This window comes from Artibeus jamaicensis, unplaced genomic scaffold (genome assembly GCF_021234435.1).
Source record: "Artibeus jamaicensis isolate MK-2021 breed Jamaican fruit bat unplaced genomic scaffold, CSHL_Jam_final contig_2170, whole genome shotgun sequence".
NCBI lineage: Eukaryota > Metazoa > Chordata > Mammalia > Chiroptera > Phyllostomidae > Artibeus > Artibeus jamaicensis.
Window position 1 is genome coordinate 1,598,337 of NW_026521445.1, and position 27,673 is coordinate 1,626,009.

A 27,673-nucleotide genomic window follows, 5' to 3' on the forward strand; every position below is an offset into this window, starting at 1 on the left:
AAAGTGTCCACCACTTCCCCATTCCGGCATCAAATATCTCTCTAAAAATAGCAGGATCCTTTACCTCATACCATTCCCTTTTCCTCTTTCTCCACACAGTCACAGGTCATTGGTCATGCGGCTGAGTCATGTTTGTAAACACAGGCAAGGTCTTCTCTCTCCCTCTTCGCACGCAATTGATTCACAGTGTAAACTTTTGGTTTTATTTTGAGGTTGAATAGTCTCGAATGAATAATTGTGAATCGTGCTAGACAAGAAACAGCAAGCTGAATAATTCAACTGAGCAGGGAGGGGAAAGGAGTTAGTGATAAAAGTCTTCTCAAGTTGCAGACAAGAAAGTATTTATATGTATATGGGATTTTCAGTGAAGTAGAATCATTCGGGGGTAGGTAAAAGTCAGTTTATAAAACATGGAGTTTATTCTTGTATTAGAATTTAATGACTGTATTTTTTCCAAAAGAACAACTGTCAACCTACTTTTGCCCAATCTGTATTTAGCTTAGTAGTTTATGAAGCAAATGCTTTAACATCCATTAAATCATTTGTTCTCCCATACTTGTATTTCTTTGTAAATGGCTTTGAGAGAGAACGGATTGACTTGAGATTCATGACATCTCAGAAGCATCGAGAACAGTAGAAATTCAATGAAAAGGCATTTGTCCTCTAAATTTTAGATGCTCTTCTAAAGTGCTTCTTTTCTTAAATAGAAATACTGAAGTTTTGAAAATACACTGCCTTGTTTAATCCTTACAGAATCCTGAGACAGAAAACAGCATCAACTTTATTTTACAGTGATGTAAAATTTGAGATGCTGTGAAACCAAGAACAGGTGAGAAGCAGGTGCGAGGGGCCTTGGGAGCCACAGTTTCAGGTGTAGGGAACAAACAGCCTGACCTGTTCATTTGTTTGTTTGGTTGGTTGGTTGGTTGGCTGTCATCACTTATGATCCCCAAGGTGCCATTAGGCAAGTTTCACTGCATATTTCATCCCCCAAATAATTCTGATAACAGTCTTACAAGACATGTATTATTATTACCATTCTTATTTTATACTGGAGGTATTGAGTGTAGGAAATAATAAGTAATGTGTCCCATAGCTCGTTCTTTAAGTTGGGCAGTCTGGCCTGGAGTCTATTTCCTATTTCTCCCACTTCCTTTAAGACGCATGTAAGTAGAAACGAGAGCTCTGTTCACTGCATCTCTCCATCTCGATTTAGTGCCTCCCATTTAAACGTGTGTGTGTATGTGTGTGCTTGCTCATAGCCTTAGTCAGCCTCGCTGCAGAAACAAACTGAAAATCTCAGAAGCTGACAGAAAACACGTATTTCTTGGTCACGTCACACATCCGCAGCTGCCAGTCAGCTGCTGTGGCTCTGTCCCACGTGGCCGATCGTTCTGGCAGCTCATACGTGAAAACGATCACACAACCTGCCACGCTCTCCCTACGGCCTACTCGTGGCCACGGCGTGTGTAATAATAACACGCTGAGGCCAGAAGCTCAACTTCTTTTCATAAACAGAGGCAAAAGAAAAAAAAACAAGCTGATTCCCAGTAAAAGGTTTTTGCACACATACAATTTATCAACTATAATAAGTTGTGTGGAGATGATATATGTAGAAAGTTAGTAACAGAGTATCCTCATTCTGCTTCATCAGATTCTTTGACTCCTGAGGGTTAAAAAGTTTTTTACATGACTTATAAATGCCCAGAACCCATAGTAATTTTTCCTGTAGCAATTGCATCTCTATGATTTTATTCAGTTCAATTTATTAATCAATTTTCCAGTCTCTCCTATGGAGCTACTTTTGAACTAAGACTTAACATAATCTGAGTTTGATCATAGAGCACTTTTAATTTTTTTGAGCTCCTTGAGAACAGGGTCATTGTTCATCTTGGCAAGAAGCATATTGCTAGCACATAGCACACACCTGGTCAGTATGGAATGACGTGCCCAGGCCAGCTGAACAACCGCAGACTGAAAATTCCTCAATGTGTCTTCCCCTCTCTTCCGTAGGAACTTCTCCTTGCAGAAAAGTGGGCAAAAATGAACAAGCTACCCTTTCCGAAGATTGATCCTTATGTGTTTGATCGAGAAGGACTAAAAGAGTGCTATGTCTTTAAACCCAAGAACACTGATGTGGAGAAAGACTGCCCCACGATCATCCACTTTGTTCTGGCCAACATCAACTTCAGGAAGTACAAGGCTCCAGGTACGCTAGGGATGAATTGTATTCTCTAAAGTAGAAGTCTGGTCAGGAGCAACACTGAAATTAGGCTGCTTCACATGTACTGTGCCAGCTCTGACAATTTTGAATGCTTCCCATACCTTGCCAAATAGCTACTATCCTGAGACCCCCCAGAACTCCCCATCTTTCTCACTTCAAGATCACCTGGGTTCTTCACAGTTTAGAAACTAAAGGTTTAACAACGAGCTCAGTAAAAATTTCTGGGGCTTTACTCCAAAACCTCTGATTATTTATGTTTGGATTGGTTGGAACCCTAATCATAAGGGTTGGTAAGTATTTTGAATATCACTATTTAAGGGAGCTCTTATTTTGGAATGAATTATGCAAATGTTCTCGGCATTTCAGATGACCACAAGATGAATGTAATCTAGCCGTACAACGTGGCTGATAATTTCATGGTGCTATGGTTTATTTTATAGGGAAAAAAAGGTCAAGTTCAAAGCAAGTCCTCCTGTTGTACCACATCCAGAGGAGCCTATAAACTCTTCAGTATCCTGGAAGATCTTGATTAGCAAAAGGAGATCTAGAGATGGACAGGCAGGATGCTGAAGGCCTAAAAATTATATTATTTTAGGACCAGAAAATAAAGTTATAAAAGGAAAAACCAGAAAAAAATAGTCATGGAAGACTCAATGGGGGACTGTGGAGAAGAATGTGATCTTTTTCTAGAAGGCAGAAAAAGGTAGAGGAAGGATCAGTAGGGATGGAAATTATTATGAGTCACATTTCAAAACAAGAGAAAGAAGAATCGACTGGCATTTCTAGTTCTTGAATAGTGAGTGGAGTACCTGAAACTTGGAGAATTTTCTGTGCCTTAATTCTCAAGGAGAGGCTGTAGAGGAGATTTCTGTGGCATGAAGACAATTAAGTAATGTTTGGTTTGGATTCCCCCCAAAAGCAAAGGATGCTTAGCAAAGGATTCAAGTGCAAATAGTTTATCTGGGTGAACTAGGGAAGGAAAGGATGAAGGGAAGGGAGGAAGGCAGACACAAAGGATGTGTTAGTGAGCTGGCTGTGGGACAAGGACTTGATCCCGCTGGGAAACCCTAGGAAATGAAACAGAACCTATGTTCTAGAGCCATTCTTTCCCTCACGCATAAGAGGCAAGGAACTTGGGTATTTACAGCCTAAGTCCTTAGACTCTGGTGGACTGCTGCTTGGGGTGGGATGTTACATACAAGTTCCCAGCTTGCTTCTAGTGAGTTAAGCAGCTGTCCACTTGCAGGCACAGGCAGAAAGCCCTTAGGCACAGAGTTGCAGTCACTGGCAATTGGACGTTGCCCAGGCAAAACATAGAAATGTTCACCCAGGGTATATGGGTGGAGACACACCAGTATATGCTAAAGACTACATGAGCACACTGGGGGTTCCCAGAGTTATGTTTATGACTATTTATATGTGTTATTCTCTGGCTCTTAGAGATAGTTTGTAGTTTTCCAATGACCTCATTTGAGACTCTTCTGATATTTAGGTGTTCCGAGAGAAACTCAGGAAGAGAAAGAAGTAGCCGATTTTGATATTTTCGATGACCCTGAATCACCATTTTCAACCTTCAACTTTCAATACCCAAATCAAGCATTCAAAAGGCTGCACGATCTGATGTATTTCAACACCCTGAACAACATTGATGTAAGTGTCTCCTACGGTTGTTGACAATGTCAGATGTTTCAAATCACATGATCATAGCATACCTCTTTTTCATTAAAAATTGAGACATTTATGAATGGTACCACCCAAATTGTACCATTTTATTTGTCATGAATTATTTTGAATAATCTCCAGAAGAGCCCTATAAAATTTCCAAGTGGGAAAACTAATGCCTTCAAATTGACAGATCCTACATTTTATACTATTATTTTATTGACAGATGGGTTAGGACTCAGATTCTTCCAAATTAGCTAATGTATTTGTCATATGATAAAGTAAATTTAAATGGGAAGAAAAGTGGGAAGAAAAGAAATATGAAAGTAGGAAAGCGAATGTAACCAGCAGTGTGATTAACGACTACACTCATGCTTTCAAGTATTTTTATTTTTCTGGATCATGGGAATGTTGCCAACAATTTCCATATTTAGTCCTGGAGATATCAAGAACACTTTGATTTAGAAACTTTAGAAACAAATTATTCTCTTCACTATCATTCCCATCACTGCTACTGAGATTGCATGCCTATGTAAAATTCTTTAGGGTCTAGCTCACCATTGAAGAACACTGTTGTGTAATCAGAATCATTTTTGGCTTGTAGTTCCTAATCATAGTGCAAGATGGATTATGATCAGTGGTGAAAGCCCAAGTTCATTGGCCACACTGGATTTTGCACATGAGGAAGTATTATGTGCAGTATTAATTTTTAAGAAATTAAATGGAGAGGGAAAGGCATCGTACTTTCCGTGACTGTATGTAACTTGCCAGTCTTTTTGGAGACTGTGTGAATGGCTCAGAAGAACACACTGTGTATGGATGACTGTTCTTTACATATGAGATTTAATTCGGTTTTTTTAGCCAACAGAATTCTGGCACATCTGGTTTGTTTGCTTCATTAGTTGGGCCTGAGACTAGTAATAGTCAATTGTGAAGAATTACAACAGTTCCACTATAATATGTTTGTTAGTCAATATCTTTAATTTTTGTCAACATAGGATATTTTTCCCAATAAGCTTTGGTTCCTACAACTCTAAAATGCTTTCTTCTCAGCCTTTATTTATGAAGGATATGTGACAATTCACATAGAGCATGCTTAGCATATTTTTATAGCATATATCATTTTCTAAATTATTTACTTCTTTTTTTCTTTTATCTCACAAGTAGTGAACATTTGAAATCTATATGCTACATTGTTTCTGTTGTGATGGTGAAAATTTAAAGAATGTTAAGATCAAATCAATATTTTCATCTATGATTTATAAGGAGCAAGCATTTAAAAAATATGGCTGTGTTGTATAAACACCCCTGCTGTTAAAAATGACCAAAGGGGTAATATTGAAATGAAAGTATTTTTCCAGTTGGGAGCCAACAAGCTCACAACTAAATATTCTTTGGGTTAAAATGTTTTATACTTGATCAGTTATCTTCAAATAAAAAAATAGATTTCAGGAATATATAAATACCTTATTGGACTTGAGAAAATAAAGGATACACACACACATACAGGGGGTTGGCAAAAGTAGGTTTACAGAAGACAAATAAAACAATAATTTAAAAATAATAGCACTAGAATAAACTCTGTTTTATTCACTCATGACTGTAAACCTACTTTTGCTCCCCTTGTATATACATCTATATGTATATATATCTATACATGTGTATATATATATGAGTATATAAATATATATAAATAGATGTAACAAACATTTCTCTCATTGCTTTCAATTCTGGTTTATATAAAACCTGCTAAACTATTTGCTATTAAAATGATATAGTTCTATTTATATATTTTATAAACACTCTTCAAAGGAGTCTATTTGACACATAGATGAAAAAGTTAAAGCCTGAACAAAAATAGACTCAGTACCAAAATAACCATTCTGACCTACAGCTCACCAGATGTTGATTCTTCACAAACCACTGATTGTTGCTAAAGACTTTCCTGGCACAGCCTGTAGAAGCCAAGGTCATGGGCTTTATATCATGGATAGATTGGGCTACCGGGTGACTGGATAAGTCCCTGGGTGACTTAAACATTTGGGGCCCCAGCTGACTCATCTCTAAAACACTAGCGAATACCTACCATACTGGCAAGTAGTGAGTCTTGAATCAGACAATGTTGGTACAATGCCGTGCAAACAAAGCTGCCCAATAAATGGGGACCTTACCTGTATGTGTCTGTACCCTGTAACAGGACAGATATACCTCAAGATTTTTGCAAATACCCAGAATGAAGAATATAGATAGGTCTGCACAGGTAACAGCAGTCTGGGCGGTAAATGAACATTCTTTGAATGAACGTATATAGGCTTCCTCTTATATGACCATTGGGACTTGTGTTCAGGTGATTCTTAGTTGCGTGTGTGCATGTGCACCTCACACCCTGGGAAGACTCCCAGTTTTCACTGACATTTTATCTCTCCCCTGATGACCTTGCTCCCAACTTTTTACCGAGAAAACGTATTTTCTCAGAACCAAAGTTTTTTGGGAAGTGTGGATAAATAAAGAACACCAACACGGTCAGGTAGGGTGCTGGATAGTTCATGGAGTGCAATTGTTAGCGAAGTCACTCATTCCCACCCCGTATGAATACACCAGGTTACTCATTCCCACTACAGCGACGCACAGGTTCACTTCCTGTGGACAGTCTGAGCTGTTTGAAACAGCGGACACTGAATATAATCTCTTCTAATCCAAAGACATTTGCTGCCAAATCCTGGCCATGGCCTTGTGTCTCAAGGCAAATTTTCATCTTCAGTTCACATGCAGATGTATATTATGACTCTGAAAAGGCCGCCCTCTCTCTGATGGCTGTGTACAAGCTGTATACTTCTGTTGCTTCTCCCTTCCCCCCGGATCTCCTGGAGGGCCTGCTTTGGTGAAGCTAATTCCAGCTCACCTCTAGCAAACCTCTGTTCATGCTCACTCCGTGACAGGAGCTGGGGCTTGTTGTTAGTGTCAGGTTTCCGCACTTACTCAACTTTCCCAAATCCCTTTTCACTGAACATTGCCTCTGTTCTTTCACATTGGCACAATTTCGTGGTTGTCTTTTTAAAAAGGATTTTATTTATTTACTTTTAGAGAGAGGGGAAGGGAGGGAGAAAGAGAGGAAGAGAAACATCAATGTGTGGTTGCCTCTCGCACGCCCCCTACTGGGGACCTGGCCCACAACCCAAGCATATGCCCTGACTGGGAATCGAACCAGCTACCCTTTGGTTTGCAGGCTGGCACTTAATCCACTGAGCCACTCCAGCCAGGGCTCATGGTTGTCTTGTTTTCCAGAAACTTAACATACAATGACTTATACTGGTGGACGTGTGGTATGTGAGAAACACAGAGACTCTGGAGTGTTCAAACTGGATGTTCGAATCCTCACTCGCTGCCCCTTTAGCATGTTGGTTAACCTCCCCAGATTTTACCTCTCTCATTTGTAAGAGGAAGCAGTGCTACTTGTCTCATAGATCAGGATGAGGATTAAGTAAACCAATTTAAGGGCTTGGCATCTAAGAGACACCTGATAAGCTGAAGCAGCCAATGTGATCATGATAAAAATGATTATCGCCGTTGATGTTACCTTCTGCTTGTAATTGAAAATTTAAATCCATGCAAAACAATGACTCGCCTTCGTACCTTGTGTCCAGAGATAGTAATCTGAATGCCCAACACCTAAAATAAGTACTCAGTAAAGTTTTAAAATGCCATTGACTTACTGGCCAAAGCTGTTGAAGAAGTTCATGTGACAGGGGAAGGGATAACAAGGGTCATGGTGCAGGCTTGGCTGCAGTGCTCTTGACCATGGAGCATCTCTACACAACGTTTGCCCGCCAGCTAGTGGGGCACGTGCTGTGCTCCTAGACCTCGGCTCCCATCTGGAGGGAACGGACTTTCTGAGATCTCTTTTCTGGGACCTAGTTGATTCAGCTGTCACACACACACAAAGTATTGTTATGCAGTCTTACTGATTCAACTTACTAATCCAGTAGGCATATTCTAAAAATAGAATATTTTATGTCAGTTCATTCAACATATGTCAATGGTGCATAATAATGAACTTCTAAAATGCATTCTCAAACAGCTCTATACGGTGTTAAAGGATAGATGTTAACTAAAATGAGGACAAGCACCTGTCCAGAAGAACTGGTATTTAATTCTTAATTTATTGATATTCTATCACCATAGATAAAAGTGCTGAGGTGCCAGTTAAAGTTTTTATCTTTTTAAAATAATTTAGAAGCTTTTTAAGTGTCACGGCATGATCAATCTATGAGGCCCAAATTCATCTACCTTTCCTGCATCCTGTCCTCTCTTTCCCTCTTATTTCTTCATTAATTCAACCTGTTTATTGAGTATCCACCGTGCTGGGCACTGTTTCAGGAACTGGAGCTGCAACAGTGGACAAAACAATAAGAGTAACAAAAACACAAGAGAGTTTTGAGCCTTTGATATAAACTAAATATCTCTCCCTCAAATATCAAACACTCCCAGCTAGCCTGTGAGGTAGGGATTTTTACTTGTATGTGAGGAAACTGAGTCATGGACTATGTAGGCAGGTTGCTGGATGTCGCAAACGGATGTGAGGCACTGAGGGGGAGCCACGGTTTTTTCCACACTCTCTTCACTTTCAAACCATCTACGGGTCCAGCAGACACAGTTCCTAGTATTCCCCAAACACGGCCCCGTTTCCAGCCAGGCCTGTCCCCAGGTCTTTCCTGTATCTGCCATGACCTTCCATGTTAGCCTTTTTATAAGATTATCCTTCTACTGAGCATGCCCAGTCTTTCTACCCCACTTACAAAACCCCGCCTGCCCTTCAACTCAACCCAAATCTCTTCGTTCCCCTTGAGTTGAAGCGTACCCTGTTTAATTCCACCTCCCATGATGCCCTTCGGTGCATCCATTCATTTTACAGATACGTGTTCCTCCCCTTCCATGTGCCGAGAGCTGGGATCAAAAATGACGAGACTCAACAGGTCCCTGCTTCCATGACACTTCACTATTTATTGGGAAGGCGGAAGTTAATCAAAAAATTCACAGTAATTTAACCAATGTATCTTCTTGTATTTTTCATAGTTACATTTTTTATTTTTCTCTCCAAATATATATTGGAACTTCCTCTTTGGGCTCATTTCTAATGTCCTGTTGTGGGCATTCAATATTTGCGTGTGGGTTGCTTCCAAACTCATGTTTCTAAATGTGTTCCTTTGGGGAAGAAGATCAACTTTTAAGTGTTTTTCTTTTCCCTTCTTTTCGGCCCTTATTGCCAAAGATTGAAATGTTCTGGATCCGCCATTAGGAGGCCCCCGAGTGGCACAGGGAAGCATTGGTGCAGGTCCTGTATGAGGATGGAGAGTGGGAGTGTGAGGGTCGTTGCCAGCACAGCTGGCAAGGAGGATTTGGAATCTTAATGAATTTCGGGGGCGAATGACAGAGGAAATGTAATACAAGCACGACTTAAGAATACTTCTAATTTAAAAAAAAAGGAAGACTTAGATATGACACATTGCTTTTCTGGGGACATCAAGCTGTAGTGCATACCAGTGCATCATGCCCGAAGGTTTGAATTTAGCAGCTGATGTAGTACTGAGTTTAGCCTCTTCTGTTTATATCGCAGAATTATAAATGACAGCAAACTGGTATTTTTTCGGGAATGTGAAAAACCATGGCTAATGGTTTTATAGTGTTAATGCGCCACCTAGTGGTGTAACTTCCACATTCTCATGCCAGATGATCTGGGTTTTTCAGAGTTGAGTAAATATTACTTTTCCTTCATGAGAATGGCCTGTGTACTAGAAAAACCTGCCAGGGTTACGGTGATTATGCTAATTATTGATTTTGATATTGCTGCATGTTTGTGCTCATGAATTTGTTATAAAGGAATCAACAGCCGTTATCAGTATAATTTCCCCTGTGGTCTTTTATATGTTAAAGCTTTTTAGGTGTTCGGAAAGTAAATGGCTGATTTTTATTTTACTTGGGTTCTTCTCTGTCCTGTGACTTGATGTGTCCTGAGCTGCTATAATGAAGGAGAAGCCAACTGAAAACTTGGTGACATCATCTCCACACAGGAGGGAGATTTTTTCCCCCTTTTTAAAACGTTTTCCATCACAATTGACATTCGATATGGCTTCTTCTTTATATCCTTAGCTCTAGGAGTTCCGCTCAGTTAGTCTTCAGATGGTTCTCCAGGTTGATTGCTCTGTGGTTTCGTTGTAGTTCTAATGTGGCCAGGGAGGAGGTGAGCACAGCTTACCTACCCCGCCATCTTGACCGGAACTGCAGGTAGGAAGATTATTAGAAGATGTAGCAGGACACGTTTCATGGCAGAATTAATTTGTTGACTTTTACCAAATAATAAACCCACTCTTGGCTGTACATAGTGTTTTTATTTCTAGTAAACCTTATAACCTCACATCTAACATAAAGCTCCTAAATTTTCTCATATATGGACAGTGTGAAAATAACAGCAATAAACAGATGCCCATTAGGAAATGTTTCCTAGGTGTTGGCATGGTACACAGCTGTTTTTTTTATTCTCACCTGAAGTTCATTGACTTTTAGAGGGAGGGAGAGAGAGAGGGAGAGAAACATCAATGAGCCCTGACAGGGTGAACCTGCAACCCAAGCATGTGCCCTGACCAGGAATCCTACAACCTACAACCTACAAGTCTTCGATTTATGTGATGACGCCCTAACCAACTGAACTATACCAACCAGGGCATGCAAAATACTTTGTATAAATGATCCTCCATCCCTGCAAAAGCCAAGATTAGTGTCATTATTCTCACTTTGAAGAAGAGGGAACAAACTCAAGAATTTAAGCTAATTCCCCTTGACCTCACCTAGTCAAAAAGCTCAGTACCTGGAGGCCCTTGGTCAAGGTCTCTTTCCTGGTCCCGAAGCTCTTCTATGGTAATAGACTTCTTTATGTTTCCCTTACTCATGAAGAAATGGGGTCAGCAAACATCGCTTTAATAAAAGACTCAGTAACATTGAGCCCATTTTTCCTAGAAGATAATTATTTATACAGGGGTGGACAAATGTAGATTTACAGTTGTTAGTATGCAACATAATACAATCATTAAGAAATAGTAATACAAGAATAAACTCTTGCATACTCACCACTGTAAGCCTACTTTTGCCTACCTCTATAGATGTAAATTTTAAAATTATAAAGCAAATAAATGTGTCACATTGCTGTGATAAACCCCTCTTTCCATAATGCAACTGCTTGCTGGTTAAAGTTACTATCAGAGCATAGAGGAGCCTGCCTGTTGGACCTGACATAAAGTCATGGAACTTTACTTGCCTGTTAACACCACCCAGGTCACACATCTCTCTTCTCCAGGCCTCGAACCCAGTTTGCACAGTGGGGTCACATGTGGAATGGAACAGCCCTTTTTGCACACCTCTCCAAGGCCAAGGGCACCACACCAACTCTGTGACAGGGAGCCACAGGATCCTAAACTGCCCAGACTTGCATGTAGATAATCCCTTAATGTTGCTCAAAGATCCCTGGGGCACAGTTAAAGGGGGGGGGTGTGGGTTACCCCTGTGACTTGCCCCTGTGTCCTGAAACTTCTACCACAGTGGCCGGGAAGATGCAATCCTGTAGTGTCATCCTGAGGAATGAAGTCTTCCTGGAGGTACCAAGGTTGTAAAATAGCAGCAGAGCCAAGGTTGCTACTCAGGCCTCCTTTCCGAAGCCCATTCCTATTGCTCTGCAATAACTTCTCCAGCCAAATCCGAAATTTTCTCTTTTTCCCAAAAGTTTCTAGCCAAGTTAGCTTCATGCCAGAGAAGTATATGATGATTGCAATAGAAATTCTTAGAGGTGGCAGTCACCATTCATTGGAGCATATATAAAGATTGTTCTGAGTAAAAAATAGCCATCGTCACTCAAATCACAAAGATGGTATTTTCTAGGTAAAGGACGCCCGTGTTTTATGACTGTGTTTGTTTAATCGAGGCAGCAGGGCTGTGTGTCTGCATCACCTCCTCTCCCTGGGCTTAGGAAAGTTCTTTCCTTCCTTGTGGTTCTTCACTTCCACTTGTCCATGCATGGTAACAAACATAAATTCAAGATGTAGTTATTAAGGTATCTTCCCTCTTATCACCTTCCCAGTGAAGGACAAATGGAGATAGATGTACTGTGTTACAAGTATTGTATTCCCAATTTTATCAGCACAAAGTTTGGAACTCCAAGAATTGCTTCTTCTCTGGTAGGGGAGGGAAGTGTATTTGGATATGAGCATAATGGGAGTCTAATGACAAGATGTTTAATGGAAATATCCACATGCCTGACTCAGAGATTTCTTTCTCTATTTCAAAGAGAATTCCATAATAACAAGGTTGATTAGATTTCTGTGTTGACCAAACCAATGTTTAAATGAACTCAGAGCAGCACTGATGACCCCCTTTTTCCTGTGTTTGCAGGTGATAAAGAACGCCATCGTGGAGAGCATCGAATACAGGAAACAGAATCCGTCTCGTTGCTCTGTGTCCCTCAGTAACATCGAAGCAAGAAAATTCTTCAACAAAGAATTTCTAAGCAAACCTCCCTCGTAGCGCGGGCACTGGAAGGGGCAGCAATTTCTGACGCTGAGGCTGTTTGAAATTCCATGACAACTGGATTAAAAGCACAGTGCAGACATCGGTACTTACCATTACAGGCTGATGGATGTGCAGATTTGCAGTCGTTTATATAAAGCCGCATGAGAATAATGCCCTTATAAGTTTGTTTTTAGGTTACCAGATGATGCTGATTATGTAAAAATGTACTACATTTTTTGTCAGTACGAGTTTCCTGATGCAAATGTATGGACCTAGACTGTATATTTAGACATTCCTCACCACCTACATTTAGTGTCCAGTTTTAAAAAATGTGGTTTCTTCTTGGAATATTGAACATTTCAATCTCAATAAGTAAGACTTTGCATTGTGTGTGAATGTTATTCACTGACCGGATTTATTCATGCCACAAAACAACACTATTTTTATTTATATGTGCATTTATACTTATATGAAATAAATACATGTTTTGCAAATTATCATGAGGCAACTGAGTTGCATTATTTTTAATGAGATATTGCATTGTTGCTATGAAGGATTCTCAGATCCGTGGCTTTTAAACACAAAAGTTGTTCATCCTAAATTCAAATGTGAAACTTATTGTAAATCATTGTTAATTTTCTTAAAAGAGAAAGTGTATATAAATGATTGGACAAATGGTATATATATTTATTCATCAAGTAGAAGAAACTGTAACCACTTCTAGTTTAACTTTTTACTTTGCTAATATTACCCTGGACCGAGTATCCTACAGAAAGCACCAGAGAAAAATCCAGAAGAGTGGCAAGGGCTGAATATGCGAGACTTGTCTTAGGGGCAGTCTGTATTATAAACCCTTACTCTTGTAAGGGTTTCCTCATTCTTCTTTCTTTAAATTATCTTTCTTTACGTTCTCTATCTTTTTTTTTTCTTTCACCTTTCATTCACATTTCCACCTGTGAGGAAAGACTTCAAAAAAAAAAGGAGGAGGGAACACTTGGAAGTTCGATTCTTCGTTGGGGGATTTATGCCTTTGACAAGTGAGTGCTCCCAGCAGGTCATCCGGCACATTGCGGGGTCTGGGGGTACAGCAGGGGACAAAGGTGACCAAAGTGCCTGTCCTCAAAGACGTTACATTCTGGTGGAGATGACCAATGATCAACGAGACAGATACGTGTCTAGAATATTAGCCACCTGTGCTAAGGAGGGAAGGGAGGAGATGGGAAGTGTTGCGGTGTGTCACTTTAAATGGAGTCCTGGGGAAATCGCGATGGGAGGATGACATCGGAGTAAAGCCCTGAAGGGGCTGAGTGGGAACGACCTCTGGGTGCCCAAGGAAAGAGCATTCCTGGTGGGAAGCATATAGCAAACTCGAGTGCTCTGAGGTGCAACACCAAGCATGTTCCAGGAACAGAGAAGAGACCAAGGTGCTTTGATCAGAGTGGGTGATAATTCTGTTTAAATTAATTATGTGAGAGAAAAATTCGAAAGAACGTATTGAATTACTTGACATGTCTTGGGTGCGGGGGAAAAAAAAAGAGGATTCTAGCCTCAATCTGCCACCATGGTCTAATTTTAAGTATAAGGAGAGAGCAAATGGATAAATCTGGTGGTTTTCTCTGTCACTATCACGGGCTCTTGGGGGAAAGCAGGCATCTGCCAATGCCTAAGACTGCACCTACACAAAAGGCCTTAGCACCTGGGTGTCTCAGGATCAAAGCCTAGCTCGGTGGGACCGCTGTGAACGCAGCAAGAGACGGTGATGTGGGAGTGCTGGTTCACCGAGACTTCGGGTACCCATCAGACAGCAAATTCAAATGGGGCCTGCTGTGGCTGCTGCCTCCAGGTGATTTTCAGGGTCAGCCCCCTCCGCACTGGACTCTAAGCTGGAGGGTCCTGGCTCCCTCAGGCTGGCTGAAGAAATGGGGACTCCACAAGCAATGCAAGCACACTACAGGGTACCTAGGAACAGGTACCCTAGTACCTGGACACTAGGAGCAGGACACTAGTCCAGAGAGGCAAGGATCTTGGGAACATGAGGCATTTGCCTCATCCCGAACCCCAGCCTGCACAAATACACACGTTGCACCGAAGGCAAAGTGGTTGATAGACACTGTCTTGTCTTGCCAGAGCAGGACCAAGCAGGCTGGAGGGGAATGATTTAGTAAGAGTCACGTGAGACCCACAGGCTGCAGGTCCAAGTGGTTGTGACTATCATTAATTTGCAGCTTCTGCCTCCGAGCGTCTTCAGTGGATGAACTCCCTCCACAGTGCAAACTATGCAGGAGGTAGAGGACAGACCCGCGCTCCACAGGCCCGTCCAATGCCAGTGGTACGACGCCAAGGGCACGTGAGAACTGCGCATGCGCAAGCAGTTCAATGGAAGGTGGCAGAACTGCAACCCGGCTTGATTCAGGACAGGCGGGGCCCTGGAGCAGAAACTGGGTGGTGACAAAAGGCAAGCTTGCTTCCAAGCTCTAAACTACCATACGCATGCGCAGGTGCCCTCTGAACAGGTCAGAAGGATACTGTTCTGCCTTGGCAAAGCAACCCGGGCGTGCTGACTGGTAGCATCGAATAGGAGCCTGGTTGCTGGAGTCCGCATAGGCACTGAAGTCATCAATTTGTAGCTGCCACTGGAAGAATGGTTTTCCAGTTGGGCTGCCTTTTGAGTGGAGACTGTGCAAGGTTGTTCGGGCCTGGCCCCAGCTACACAAGCTTGAAAGGCTCAGGGGTGGGTTCTGCGCGTGCGCGTGCTGATGAACTTGGGGTGGCAAGGGATCTGGAAGCAGGGCATAGCCGGGCACAGGAGAACTCTGCCAAGGCAGACCAGTATCCTTCTGACCTGTTCAGAGGGCACCTGCGCATGCGTATAGTAGTTTAAGGCTTGGAAGCAAGCTTGCCTTTTGTCACCACCCAGTTTCTGCTCCAGGGCCCCGCCTGTCCTGAATCAAGCCGGGTTGCAGTTCTGCCACCTTCCTTGAACTGCTTGCGCATGCGCAGTTCTCACGTGCCCTTGGCGTGGTACCACTGCTGGGGACGTGTCTGAAGGATGGCAGTGGAGTTTTCTTATGTCACCTGTGAGAAGTTGGGTAGAAGTCTGGCCCCTGCAGACAGTGTGACTGTCGTCAATTTACAGGTACACCTGAGAGTGATTTCGGGGGTGTGGGAAGGGGGAGCGGAGATCCTCCCACAGTGGAGAACATGCAGGCCAGTGAGGTAGGTCCCCAGTTCCACGGACCAGGAAGGCCCAGGGGGCCCAAAGGCAGCTGAAGAAGGGCAGACTGCGCATGTGTGGGCAGCGAAGTTCAGGCTAGCCAAAAGTTAGGTCAACGGTGCAGTATCTGGGGACACAAGGCATCTGCCTGCCACTAAGCTCTAAACAACACAAATGTGCATATTTCCCCAGAAGGTAGAGCTGGAGAATGCAGTTCAGCCTTGCCGGGGTGGGACAGCGGTGGCGGGGGTGGGGGGGTAGGGGGGTAGGGGGGTGGGCGGGGTATCAGCCAACAACAGACGCCTGGGAACCCTGGTTTCTGGAAAACCCAGGACTGCATAGGCTGTAACTCTACACCGAGACTGACAGTGTAGAGTTACTCACATTTTGTAGCTGCCCCTCAGGTGACTTTCGGGAATGGGCCCTCTCCTTACCGGAGGCATAGGATGTGAGGCATAGGATGTGAGAACTATATACGCAGGAGCTGGGATGTGGGAGGTGGCCAGGGGACTGAAAGAGGGCTTGGGACCTGGCACAAGGCAGGTCCAGAGAGACCCCGTCACAGGATGGAGTTTTGGGGAACAAAACGTAGTCCAATTCCTAAGCCCAGAAATACCCAAATCACAACATTCCCACGGAATGCAAAGTTCATTTTAAACATTCAGAGCAAGAAAGAATAATAATGGTAATGGAAAATTTTACAGAGGAGGTGAGACTTTACGTTGGTCTTGGATGACGTATAGAATTAAGAATGCAGAAAAAAGTATAGAGGCATACTGATGGAGAAAATAGGGTGAGTGTCAGGAAATAGAGTGGTATGTTTAAGAGACCAGTGAGGATGGAAGCTTGACCAGAAAGGAAGAATTATTGAGAAATGAAGCCCCATAGGTACATGGGAAACTGTTTACAGTCGCAAGAATTGGGGGGTTTACCAACTGCACATCCCAAGGAGAGTAAATAACTAAACCGGGAAATGGTCAAACAAGACTGTTATGCAACATTCAGTAAACGAACTATGATGACATGCAGCATTATGGATGAATCTTAACATAATATATCAAGATACAGAAGCTAAAATAAAAATGTATGCCCTTAAGCAATATATAAATAGTATGCACATTGTATACATGTATATATGTATACTATATATACCAATATAACATATATATGTGTGTATGTGTATATATATCAGATAAAACCAGTGTGAAAGAAAGCACACAGTGTTTAGGAAGACGGTTACCTTGGGAGGGGAGCTGCATTTGGATGGAGTGGGGACCGCACAGCTAGAAATAATTTTGTCGAAGTCTGAGCTTTCATATTGGCTGTTAGGTCCACCACAGGTGCATTTACATGATTAAAAATACACACATACAGACATATATACATACATAAAAGAGAGCCATTCACGGACCATCTGTAAGTGTTCCATGAGCCAAGGCTTAATATCAATCCACTACTGTGATCTTGAGGTCCTTTATAGGAACACACGCACATGCAAGCAAAGGTGCAGAAGTGTTTTGCAAACCCATGTGCTTCAAAAGCCTTATTATGTATCCTCATTAATAAAACTAAATGCAGAATCAGTATTTCTTCTGTGGCAGGGAGCAGTCCTCCTCAAATCTTCAATTTGCTCTTCCTCGTTTTCCACTCCTCTGCATCTAGCCCAGTGAAATGCAAGTGGGTGTGATGTGACTTACTGTTGAGCCAAGGTAAGTAATGCAGTTTTACTGTGTGAACCCACCAGGATTTGGAGGTTGTTTGTTACCCTGGCCTATTATAACAAATACATTTAATTGCAAAAACCTCAGACATTCCAAATTCCATACTTAGAAAATAAATATTATTCACATCACATTAAAGTCATAATGCTACCAAGAGAGTTCACAATAAAACCAGTTTCTAACGCACCAAGAAAAAAGACCCTAGAACTGAAGTTCTCCTGACTCGAGTCCATTCTCTACATGGTGGCCTGAGGTGAATTTCTTATGCTTCTGTGTCTTCATCTATAAAAGGGGACAGTATATTAAATGTTCTTACCTTTTAAGGTATCCATGATTATCACATGATACAGGGTATGGGAAAGCTTTAACAAATATAAAGTCTTTGGGGAATCTTATATTTCTTTATCTCCTTGAGAATCAAGAGGCCAGATATAAGAATTATTAAAAGATAAATATTTAAAAAATGTAAAGTTTACTTAACCAGAAGGAACTTGAATCGGGCAGCATCCAATAGCCGGTAGGAAGAAGCCCTGACGAGCTATACGAAGTGACTTCCATAGGCGTGAGGGCGGAGGAGCACGGAAGTTGTATGAAGCAAAAAAGCAGATTGATTGTTGCCGCAGCACTTTCCGTTAGGGGTGGCAGGGTCTCCAGGGCAGGTGATGGAACCACTGGTGATCGGGCGGTGGTTCCGGATTAACTGCTTTAAAATTCCACACCCAGGAAAACAGATTCTGCAACTGAGCCTTGGTTTGGTGGTGTAGGGGTTAGCCTAAGGGACTCCATTTTGGGTCTGCTGTCTTGTTTTTAACAGATTTTAATTGATGAAAAAGAAATCATTAACCGTTAGTAAAAAGGAAAATGTTTATTCAATGCGTGAGAACTCAACTCACACATTTTCAAATCTATTGAGTACATGTAAGTAAGTTTCTCAATCTGACCACTAGATGGAAATATTCTTCCAAAAACTGTTCTACACCAGCGAGTCCGTAGTTTGTCTTAATGCAAATATAGTTTACTTCTGCAACAAGATCACATATCTTATTGCAGGACATATCTTGCACTTAGACACACACATATAATATTTTGTAATTGAATTGTAACAATGTAACATTTTTTCAAAGGATTTGTTTTCTGCTGCAAAACAGCATAAAGATACTCAGAAATACAATGTAGTAATGAGTAAGACATCCTGGAAACCTAGGGCTGAATGACCTACTCGATGCAGCACAGAGAATCACTACCCAGTTTCTAACTCTTTCTCAGCCACAGCTTTATACACGTTATCTGTGAGCCTGGGGTTTGTTTAAAATCCTAGCTTGCCCGGGTGGTGTCTGACCTGACCCTTTCATCCTCCGCTTCCCCGTAAAGGCAAGGATAAACCATTTCCCCTCTGTGGTCTTCCCTGCACCTGAGCTCCCTGTGCGTACCTCCATTAGAGGACTTCCCCACTGCCCAAGGATTTGCACTTCTTTATCTATCTCTCCACCTCGCCGTGAACGTCTGAGCACAGGGACCAGGGCTCCAGCCTGGCAGAGGCACCCGTTCCATGCAGGGAGCCAATGATTGTTTGCCCAATGAACCTCCAACTTAGCCATGTGTAAACTCTGCTGCCCACTGTACCAAGGTATTAAAATATTCAGCCCAAAATTCATCAGATCAAATGGTCTTCCCTGTACAGCTCTGGTCCCCAGCCCTCCAGCTCCCCCAGGTTCTCATAGTCCCCCAGGTGACTGGACCTGGAGCTAAAAGCCAAGGGGTTTGCTCTTTCTTCTGTCACTTCAGTGCCATATAAACAGTATCACCTAAATAGTTTGAGTTTCATTTTTCTTGTTTGAAAAATGAGAATATTGACATCCCTCTCTTCAGTTTGACAAGGTTGCTGTGAAATGTTCAAATGCTGATAAGTTCTGTTTGAGGTATTAATGGGATCTGGAAAATATGTGTGTGATATTATTGATTTTATAGACATGCAAAGCCAGGATCATTAATTACTGGCCGAGGGGGTGTCATTTAGTTATACAAGCCTCCAATTATACATTGTTTAAGCGTAGGACCTGAAATCAGAGAAAAACGCATTTTAAAACTACTGCTCAGCCATTTACCAGTAGTGTAACTTTGGGCCTATTGTTAATATTAGTTACTACGTGTGTCTATTTTAGGGGAAGGTTTAAGTTAAACAATTGACAGCTTTTAAAATTTTACTTTCATTTGCAGTATACAGAAAAGGCTTTAATAGCTGCAAACTAACCCCATTTTAGCTTTAAAAAAATCTTTGGGTGAAGCTTTGTATGAAATTAGCTGCTATAACCACACTGCGGCACTCTTGAGTTGTTTAAGACTTTTCAGTTCAACTTTTCTCAGTAAATTGTGTTTTATAAAGTCCTGGGGAATTCATTGTGTTTTCTTACATATCCACTAACTTAATCATTTACCACAAAGTTTCAAAAAAAAAATGAACACAAGAATCGCCCAAACTGAAAAGTAAAAAAGCTATCACCATGATCTTGTAATACCAAATTCAGAAAACACTATAGTGTCTTGCTTTTGATTGTGTAAAAATGTTTGTGTAAAAAGCAATTGAGTAACAAAAGTGCAAAGTCATGAAGACTCCAGCAAACTACCTAAATGACAGTCCCTGAGCATATGAACCAGCTGACCTGGTTCCCCGAGGTGCTTTCTCCTAACATGCTATATAACTAGATACATCGAGTGTATGACTAATCAGAAACAGAGACAAAATGATAGCCTTTATCGGAGACGAGATGGACCAAGCAACAAATAATATTTACGGAGGAACTCATTATATTAGAATTACTGTAATCTATTAAATCCAAATGTGACCTGCAAGTCCCCATCAATGAGACAGACATTGCTTAGAAGTAGTTCATGTTTTTTTCCTACCAGGGAGCGTCAATGAATTACATGGACAGAATAGATGGTAGTACCTGGAATATTTAAAACAGTCCAGACAGGGAGATACACGGGCTTTCTGGACAGAGAAGCAGCAAGAAGACTGATTTCTTGGGGAACCCAAACTAGGGACACCCCAGAGGGGTAGAGAAGGTGTCCTTTGCATTGCCAGGTTGAGGGAGGGTTGGTGGAGGACCACCTGCGTTGATCTGGCTCTGGAACAACCTGCAGAAATCTGTAACCCCCCGTTGCTCAGGGGCCTTACAGATTTCAACACACATTACAAATCCTCGTACACATTTATGGAGCACCCACCTTTTTAGACAGAGAGTGCTGGTACTGAGCATAGGAACTATATGGACTACGTATGTATAGTTCTGATCTCCAGGGACCCACTGAGCCATGTGAGGCTACACACCAGTGGAAATAACCACAACAGAAAACCACCGATGGAAAGTTCCCGACAGAGCATAACCCGTACCTGTCAACTGTGATGTTATTTCAGCAGACGCTCCGGTGTACATTATAAACTTTTAAAAATCATAGTATTTATTTAACATTTGCTAAGCACTAGGTGTCATGATAACTTCTCTATACAAATAGTCAAAACTCTTACAAAATGCCTAAAGGGTATATATGTACATCCTTATTTTACAAGTTGAAAGGGAAGATGGGTTAATCCATCACAAACTGAGGTCTGTCTAGTTCTAAAGCTCATGATACTTGAAACTACAGTACCAGGCATGTTGAGTTCAGCTCCACGGATGTTTTTACTGTTCAAAGAACAATAGGAGCACCAAGTAACACCGATTACTTCTGTCTCCAGGGGTAGGAGAAAGGGACACAAATGGCACAAGGACATCCTGGCTGAAGGAGCATTTTAAACCATGGCTCAATAAACAATATAGTTCATCAGACTTTCTTCCAATCATTCCTTAAGAAGAGCCTGGGATGGACCCCAGCCTCCTTCATTGGGTCACACCAACAACTCATTCATCCGCTAAGTATTTTAATTGTTAATGGCTCCATGCGGAGCTTTAGGGAGGCACAAGGGCAGTGTGTAATAGGTGAGACAAACATCAGCGGAAACGATTCACCCAAAGGGACGTTCTTCCAACGGTTTCTATTGCATTCTGAGTAAGATCCAGTGGTTCAAATACCAAGCTCATGACTGGGTATGTCTTTTAACTCATTTTCTACCATGTTGCTCTTGAATGTTCCATTCCATCCACAGGATCTGGAAATCTGTCAAACCCTCTCTTGCGTCAGGACCTTTGCACATGCCTGTGTCTCTATCAAGAATGTTCCTCGCTCAGATACCTGGTTGGTGAGCCTTCCTACTCTCTCTCCCCACGTTGCACTCATCACTGAGCACGACCAACCTCTGGAAAGTGCCTCCCTTAGACTACTTTATTTTTCTCCAAAAAACTTATCACCATCTAAATAGCACATGCATGTCTGTTGACATGCGTGACTATTGGTACCTTCTGAGGTGGCAGAGTTTGCTTGTCTTGTCCACTTGAGTAACCTCAGTGCCCAGCATGATAAATATTCATCGGTGGAAAAATTGGCATTATTTTGCTGATGGCATGAACAGTTTGTTCCCCCACATTTCCATTACAAGACCATGGTGTAGTTAGTTAAATAAATAAGTTTTGAGCACTTACTGTATATGCTAGTCACAGAAATCAATGCTGGCACAACAGCAGTGATCGAGGCGTGTTTTATACATGTTTGCAAGATTCTTCCCTCTCCTCAGTGCTTGGTCCCGTTCTCCTCCCTCTCACCCTTCTACCTGATTCCTGCTCCGCCTCCTGATATGTGGTCTATTCTCCTGTCCTGCTCTTGACCTCAATTTCACACTATCTCTCTGTTCATCAAGAGATGGTAAGCCCTGGCTGGGTGGCTCAGGTGGTGGGAGTGTCAATCCTTACACCAAAAGGTTTGATTCCTGATCAGATCACATGCCTGGGTTGCGGGTTCAATCCCTGGTCGGGGCACGTTCAAGAGGCAACCGATCTATGTTTCTCTGTCACTTGGATGTTTCTCTCTGTCTCTTACTCTCTCTGGCCCTGCCTTTCTTCCTTCCTCTCTAAAATCATACTCAGCTGCAGATTTTTTAAAAAAGAGATAAAATTGCCACTCTTGCTCCTTATCATTAACTCAACTGAAATTCCAAATCCTATATGTTGCTCCAAGACCTGAAATACCTATTAATTGAACAAATAAACCTCCCTGTCCAATCTGCTAATGGTGTTCTAGCTCTCTGATCACTCCATATGCCCCTTTGCTGCTCCGTCCATTAATAATTAACTCTATAAGATCATAACGAGTGGGGGGATGATGTTTTACAATAGGTAGGTTTTTATATTTCCTTCCTAATCTTACCTATTTCACTTTCAAGTGAGGCCAACCATGTCCTCTAGCTTGACATTGCAATGCTAAAAGTCTGAGTACAAATACTTAGAATGCTTTGCTTATTCTAACGTGTATTAGTCATGGAACAGTTTGTTATACATAAACAGCTCCTCTGAAGTCCTTTCCTAGCACTGGGAGGAGAGAGGCAACATGGTCCCAACTGACTGTGTTTGCCTCTGAACACCACTTCGAATGATGATAGCTTTTTGTTTTTAAAACATATGTTCAGGGCTCTCTATGGACCAGCCTCTGTTCTAAATATTTACTCATTTGAAATTCAACACACTGCGATGATATAGACATTATTGTTACGTCACTTCATAGGTGAGGGCACAAACTTTTCTGAGCAACAGAAATATCGAGTAACATGCTGAAGGTTCCCTAGGTAGTGAAGGGGTGGAGCTGGACTGTGACCGAGGGGCCGTCTCTCCAGAGCCCCCATGGGCTCGCCCTGTGCTCTGCTCCTGGAAGGGAGTGAAGACTCTGCTCTCAGGAGGATGCCTGACATTTGTGTTCGAATGTTTGGGTTTCTTTTTTTCCCTCCCCAGAACATTCTTTTCTGCTATTAAATAGGCTCTTATATATTAAAAAGTGATTATGAGCAGTTTCAATAGAAAAGGTTATTTCTTGAATGCATGTTGTGTAGCCCAAAGACTGATCAGGAATTCTAAAGGATTCTTGGAAATGGGACAGGGAGGAGAGAGGCTAAGCAGTGACATCACACCCCAGAGTCAGTCCAGTAGAGACATTCCTGCTGCTATTGGACTTCGATGCCAAAGCTTCCAGTGTTGGGCACCACTGTGAAACAACCGGTGTTGCCATGGAAACTTTACGTTGCTGCCTCTGCTGCCCCCACTGACTAAATGGATTCTCCACTGTTTCTGCTTTTTCTGAGTCAAGATCTGGGCCAGTTTATCTAATTGGCCAATCTTAGGCCACAGGTCATCCTATGTGACATTCTAGCTGCACAGAAGGCTGGGAAAACAAGTATCTTGCTTCGAGGGTTGCAGAATAAAATACAGGAGTCTCAATATTTGCAAAATTGGGGGGATGCACTTATTGGGCTTATATGTGACATTTATGTGAACTTTAAATTCAGTTGGGCACCTTATAGTATTTTTACTTGTTAAATCTGGCAACCTGCTGCCTTCTTAATTTTTATATTCAGTGGGAAATAAACATTCCCATGGTGGACAATTTTCAAAACATGAGATGAGGTTCTCTATTGAGAAGAATCAAAAAGATTCTCCCTTCTAACATTTTTTTCACGTAGTCACAGCACAATAATTTTTCAGTGGGCGAGAAAAGTACTTGCTGTGATCAAACCAACACCCAATTTACTGCCAGATGTTTTTAAACCACTTTTTACCCCAATATTGTAGCACAATCAATGTAATGTTCTACTAATTTGAGGTGAGGTTTGCGGTAACATGATTTTATTTCTAACATAGTTTCAGCTTTTATTTCTAACGTAAACCTCGTCATCAATAATATATGCAGCCCTCATTTCCAGTCCTAAGGAAGGCATTTATTTCATTGTTGCACCCCATCACGCTATACACAATATACAAATGCTTTGCATTGCAAAATACAAGTCAATGAATCTATGTCACTAGAAGTTCACTGCCCTGCATTTCAGTGCCTAATCCTTAATTTCCGACTAAAAATATTTATGAAGCTCGTCTGACACTTCTCCAGGAAAAGGAGATTTTGGATGTACAAAATATTAACAGCTTGGAACAAAATAATTAACCTCATAATTCTCCTTAAACAAAATGTTTCTGACACATTCACCACAGAGTCAAAGAAAATAAAACAATTGGCAAGATTCTTTGATTTTGTTTATAGAATTCTTACGCGTTTTTAGTTTCTATATCATGTGTACTCAATGTTAAAGTCTTAAGAAGAAAAAAAGGCAATGGTCCAAGAATTAAATATTTTCAGCTAAAGCTGAAATCAGAAAGAGAAAGTTACTTCCTGTACTGATTTGATATGAAAATACAGGCTTTACCGATATTGATGCATTCCATAATTATTGCTGGAAGAATACTTATCACTACTACTATCAAATATTAATCAATATTTGATTAACAGTGTGAAGGCAAATCACTTGGATTCTAGCAGAAGAAAAATCTTTCAAAAGTTGTTCTTTAACCTAAAACTAGTAACTTATTAGAGAATTCATGTATTCATACTTTATTATGAGTTTTAAAATTATAGACACCCTTTTAAATTTTTGTGGTTTTCCCATTAAAAAAAAACATATTTTTTTTGTGTGAGCAGGAATTGTATGGGCGGAGGAGAGTGGCGGATGCCCAAAGGGCAGGGTGGCTGTAATGATCCTGGTTCTTTAAACTGTAGTGAAGACCCAGAACTTGCCCTTGACAGTTCATAAGCAAGAATTCTAACTCTCAGATACATGGTTTACACCCTCATCTTCCTCTGAATATTTGTACATAGTACCTTATGACATACATATGAATGGTTTTTACCTTATAAAGTATTTTGCTCGTAGAAAAACCATTGAGCTTATTATTTCAAATCACGTTACCTTAAAAACTGGCTCTTCACATGATTTAAAATCCAGTTTTTAAAAGGCAAACATTTAAGTATCCTTTCCAATATCCAATTTCTAGTTTATTTTGTTTTACACTGAATAAAACAAATATGTAATTATTATAAATCCCTACAATACAAAAATTATATATTAAAGACAGAACATTCCTGCCCTTACACTTGCTACCAACCCCAAAGAGATAGCCGCTAGGCACAGCTCAGGGTGTCATGGCTCCGACAGAGGGTGGCGTAACATCACTGAAACAACCTCCTTCATTGCTTTATCTCTTTGAAATAAAAGACCCATTTGTAAAACACACCAACCTTTCTTAAGCTCTTCTCTCCTTGTCCCTCTTATTCTTGTAGCTCTTAGACCTTCGCACTTCATTCCACAGACCCCATCCAAAACTCCTCCTTTTGACACTGGCCTGCCTGGGATCTTATGTTTTCTTCTGCTTTGATGTTCATTCATATGCTACTTTTTCACTTTCCTAAGAATGAATTTTCACTTTTTCTGATGCAAACCCTCAAATCCACTTCTCCTGCCTGCTACACCCTCACTCTTCCCAGATCATCCTGATGTGACGGATAAGACTGAGATCGTTCCAAGGGTTTAACTTGTTTAATCCTCAGGACAAAGGTATGAGGTGAGAACTTCTATTTTACCAAAGAAGGCACAGAGAAGTTAATTAACTTGTTTAAAGTTGCACAGCTAATAATCGATAAATCTGGAATTCAAATCTAGATAGTCTGCTTGTAAGAATATAAGCTATTTGGTTTTTTTTCTTTTTTTTTTTTTGTATGAAAGAAACACACATTGTTCAGTTAGGCCTGGTTCTTCGGCCTTTCTTATATGTGATGTATCAGTTAGTTTTCTTTCGGTTGCAGATAATAGAAAACATGCAATTCTAACTACATGAGGATGGACAAGGGAAGTGTGACGGCTAATGATCCTGAAAAGTGGTCCAAGGATAGAGCCAGTTTCAGATGCAGCTTCATTTCCGGCTCAGACACTTCCATCAGAACTCTGATTTTCCCCCTACATTATGCTGCCTTTGGTGTGTTCATTCTATTCTCAGCCTTCATGTGTTTGCTAAATCATAACAGAGGCTCAAGTTCAAATTCAGTTGGAAAGAGAGTGTCTCTTTTTAGGTAGCTCTTGCTAATGTTCTCTTATTTACTGCATTTGGACCAACTTAAGACAGAAAGCAGCAGGAGGGTGAATTCCCAAAGGGAAATCACAGTTGTTGCCAGAAGATAAATGATGATGCTTATTATAATTCTCACTAATATTTCAACCATAATTCTTAGGTTTGTTCATCCCATACTTGCATCTCCTGTCACTCCATTTTCAAATTCACTTCTCTAATAATGTAGGATTTTGACAGAGGAATCACCGTTTTTCATTCCTCTACCCAAACTTCTGCCAGTCTTCTGGAAGATTTCAGTATTTATATGGGTGACTACCCATTAGTATGGTTTTGTATTACTGGACTTCAGTGAACCTTTGTCTCCCCGTACTGAATGCAGACTGTATAAATAACATTTGTGGCACTTAACTATTTGTATGCCGTTTTCCTCCAGACCATGTGTTTCTTGAGTTTGGGGTTACGTATTTCATCCTCAAGTATTAACTGCTACATCTCACAATACTTTCAACAATACTTGTCCGTCTGGGACTGGAGTGGAGAAAAGGGCAGTTGAGTTGGCACTGGCAAATTGTCTGCAGCAAGGCAAGGGAAGGAACCACTAAAAATATCATATGATTATTTTATCAGTGAGATTCAGGATGAGAATGAAGTGAGTTGAAGGAAAATTGATAAAACAGGGCACTGTTAAGAGACCAAAAGTTGTGGCGAGCTTGAAAAGAAGGATTAGTCAAATGAAAGGAAAGAAGTCAGTAGTCGTGACTGGAAATGTTACAGTTCAATACTTCGAAAGGGAATTGGATTGGGCAATGAGGAAATCTGTGCTACAAGGACTTGGAAATAAGGAAACAAATGCAAATTGAGGTGAAGATTATTAGGAACCAGCATAGCATAAATATCAATAACTCAGCTTCAGGGTGTATATCTCAACTCCCTTATTTAGCATCTGTGAAAAATGCAGAAATTGAAAACCTTAATCATTCCTCTATGGAGAATAATCATATCCACTTCGAGTTTCTTGTAAGGACTCGTATTGGGCCATAATGAGATAAAGACTGATTTATTATTACTATCATTACAGTAGAGTGGATTGGAAAGCTGTAAGAGTAGAGACCTTGAGCCCCAGTCATATGCCCTTAGGTGACAGAAGAAGCCACCCTAGAGAAAAACCAGCAAGCCATGTATAAAAATCACCCATAAACAGAAATGGCCTAGAAAAGTGGACAGTGAAGCTTAAGCTGGTATCAGGTGGAGGCATGTGGTT

At 41.2% G+C, this 27,673-nt stretch overlaps 1 protein-coding gene and 1 long non-coding RNA gene across 2 annotated transcripts in view; both read left to right on the plus strand.

The window, feature by feature from the left end:
* Positions 1 to 12,891, plus strand: part of PLA2G4A (phospholipase A2 group IVA) — a 147,451-nt gene extending 134,560 nt beyond the window's left edge. The window contains exons 16-18 of the mRNA XM_037159532.2: positions 2,014 to 2,209; positions 3,717 to 3,874; positions 12,323 to 12,891. Coding sequence (XP_037015427.1) covers positions 2,014 to 2,209; positions 3,717 to 3,874; positions 12,323 to 12,454 — 486 coding nt within the window. The 3' untranslated portion in view covers positions 12,455 to 12,891. The remainder of the gene's footprint in view (positions 1 to 2,013; positions 2,210 to 3,716; positions 3,875 to 12,322) is intronic.
* Positions 12,892 to 15,500: 2,609 nt separating this feature from the next.
* The window catches only part of LOC128626318 (uncharacterized), a 38,288-nt gene continuing 26,115 nt past the window's right edge, over positions 15,501 to 27,673 (plus strand). Inside the window, exons 1-3 of the long non-coding RNA XR_008390249.1 lie at positions 15,501 to 15,575; positions 17,255 to 17,362; positions 21,522 to 21,610. This is a non-coding gene — a long non-coding RNA (uncharacterized LOC128626318). The remainder of the gene's footprint in view (positions 15,576 to 17,254; positions 17,363 to 21,521; positions 21,611 to 27,673) is intronic.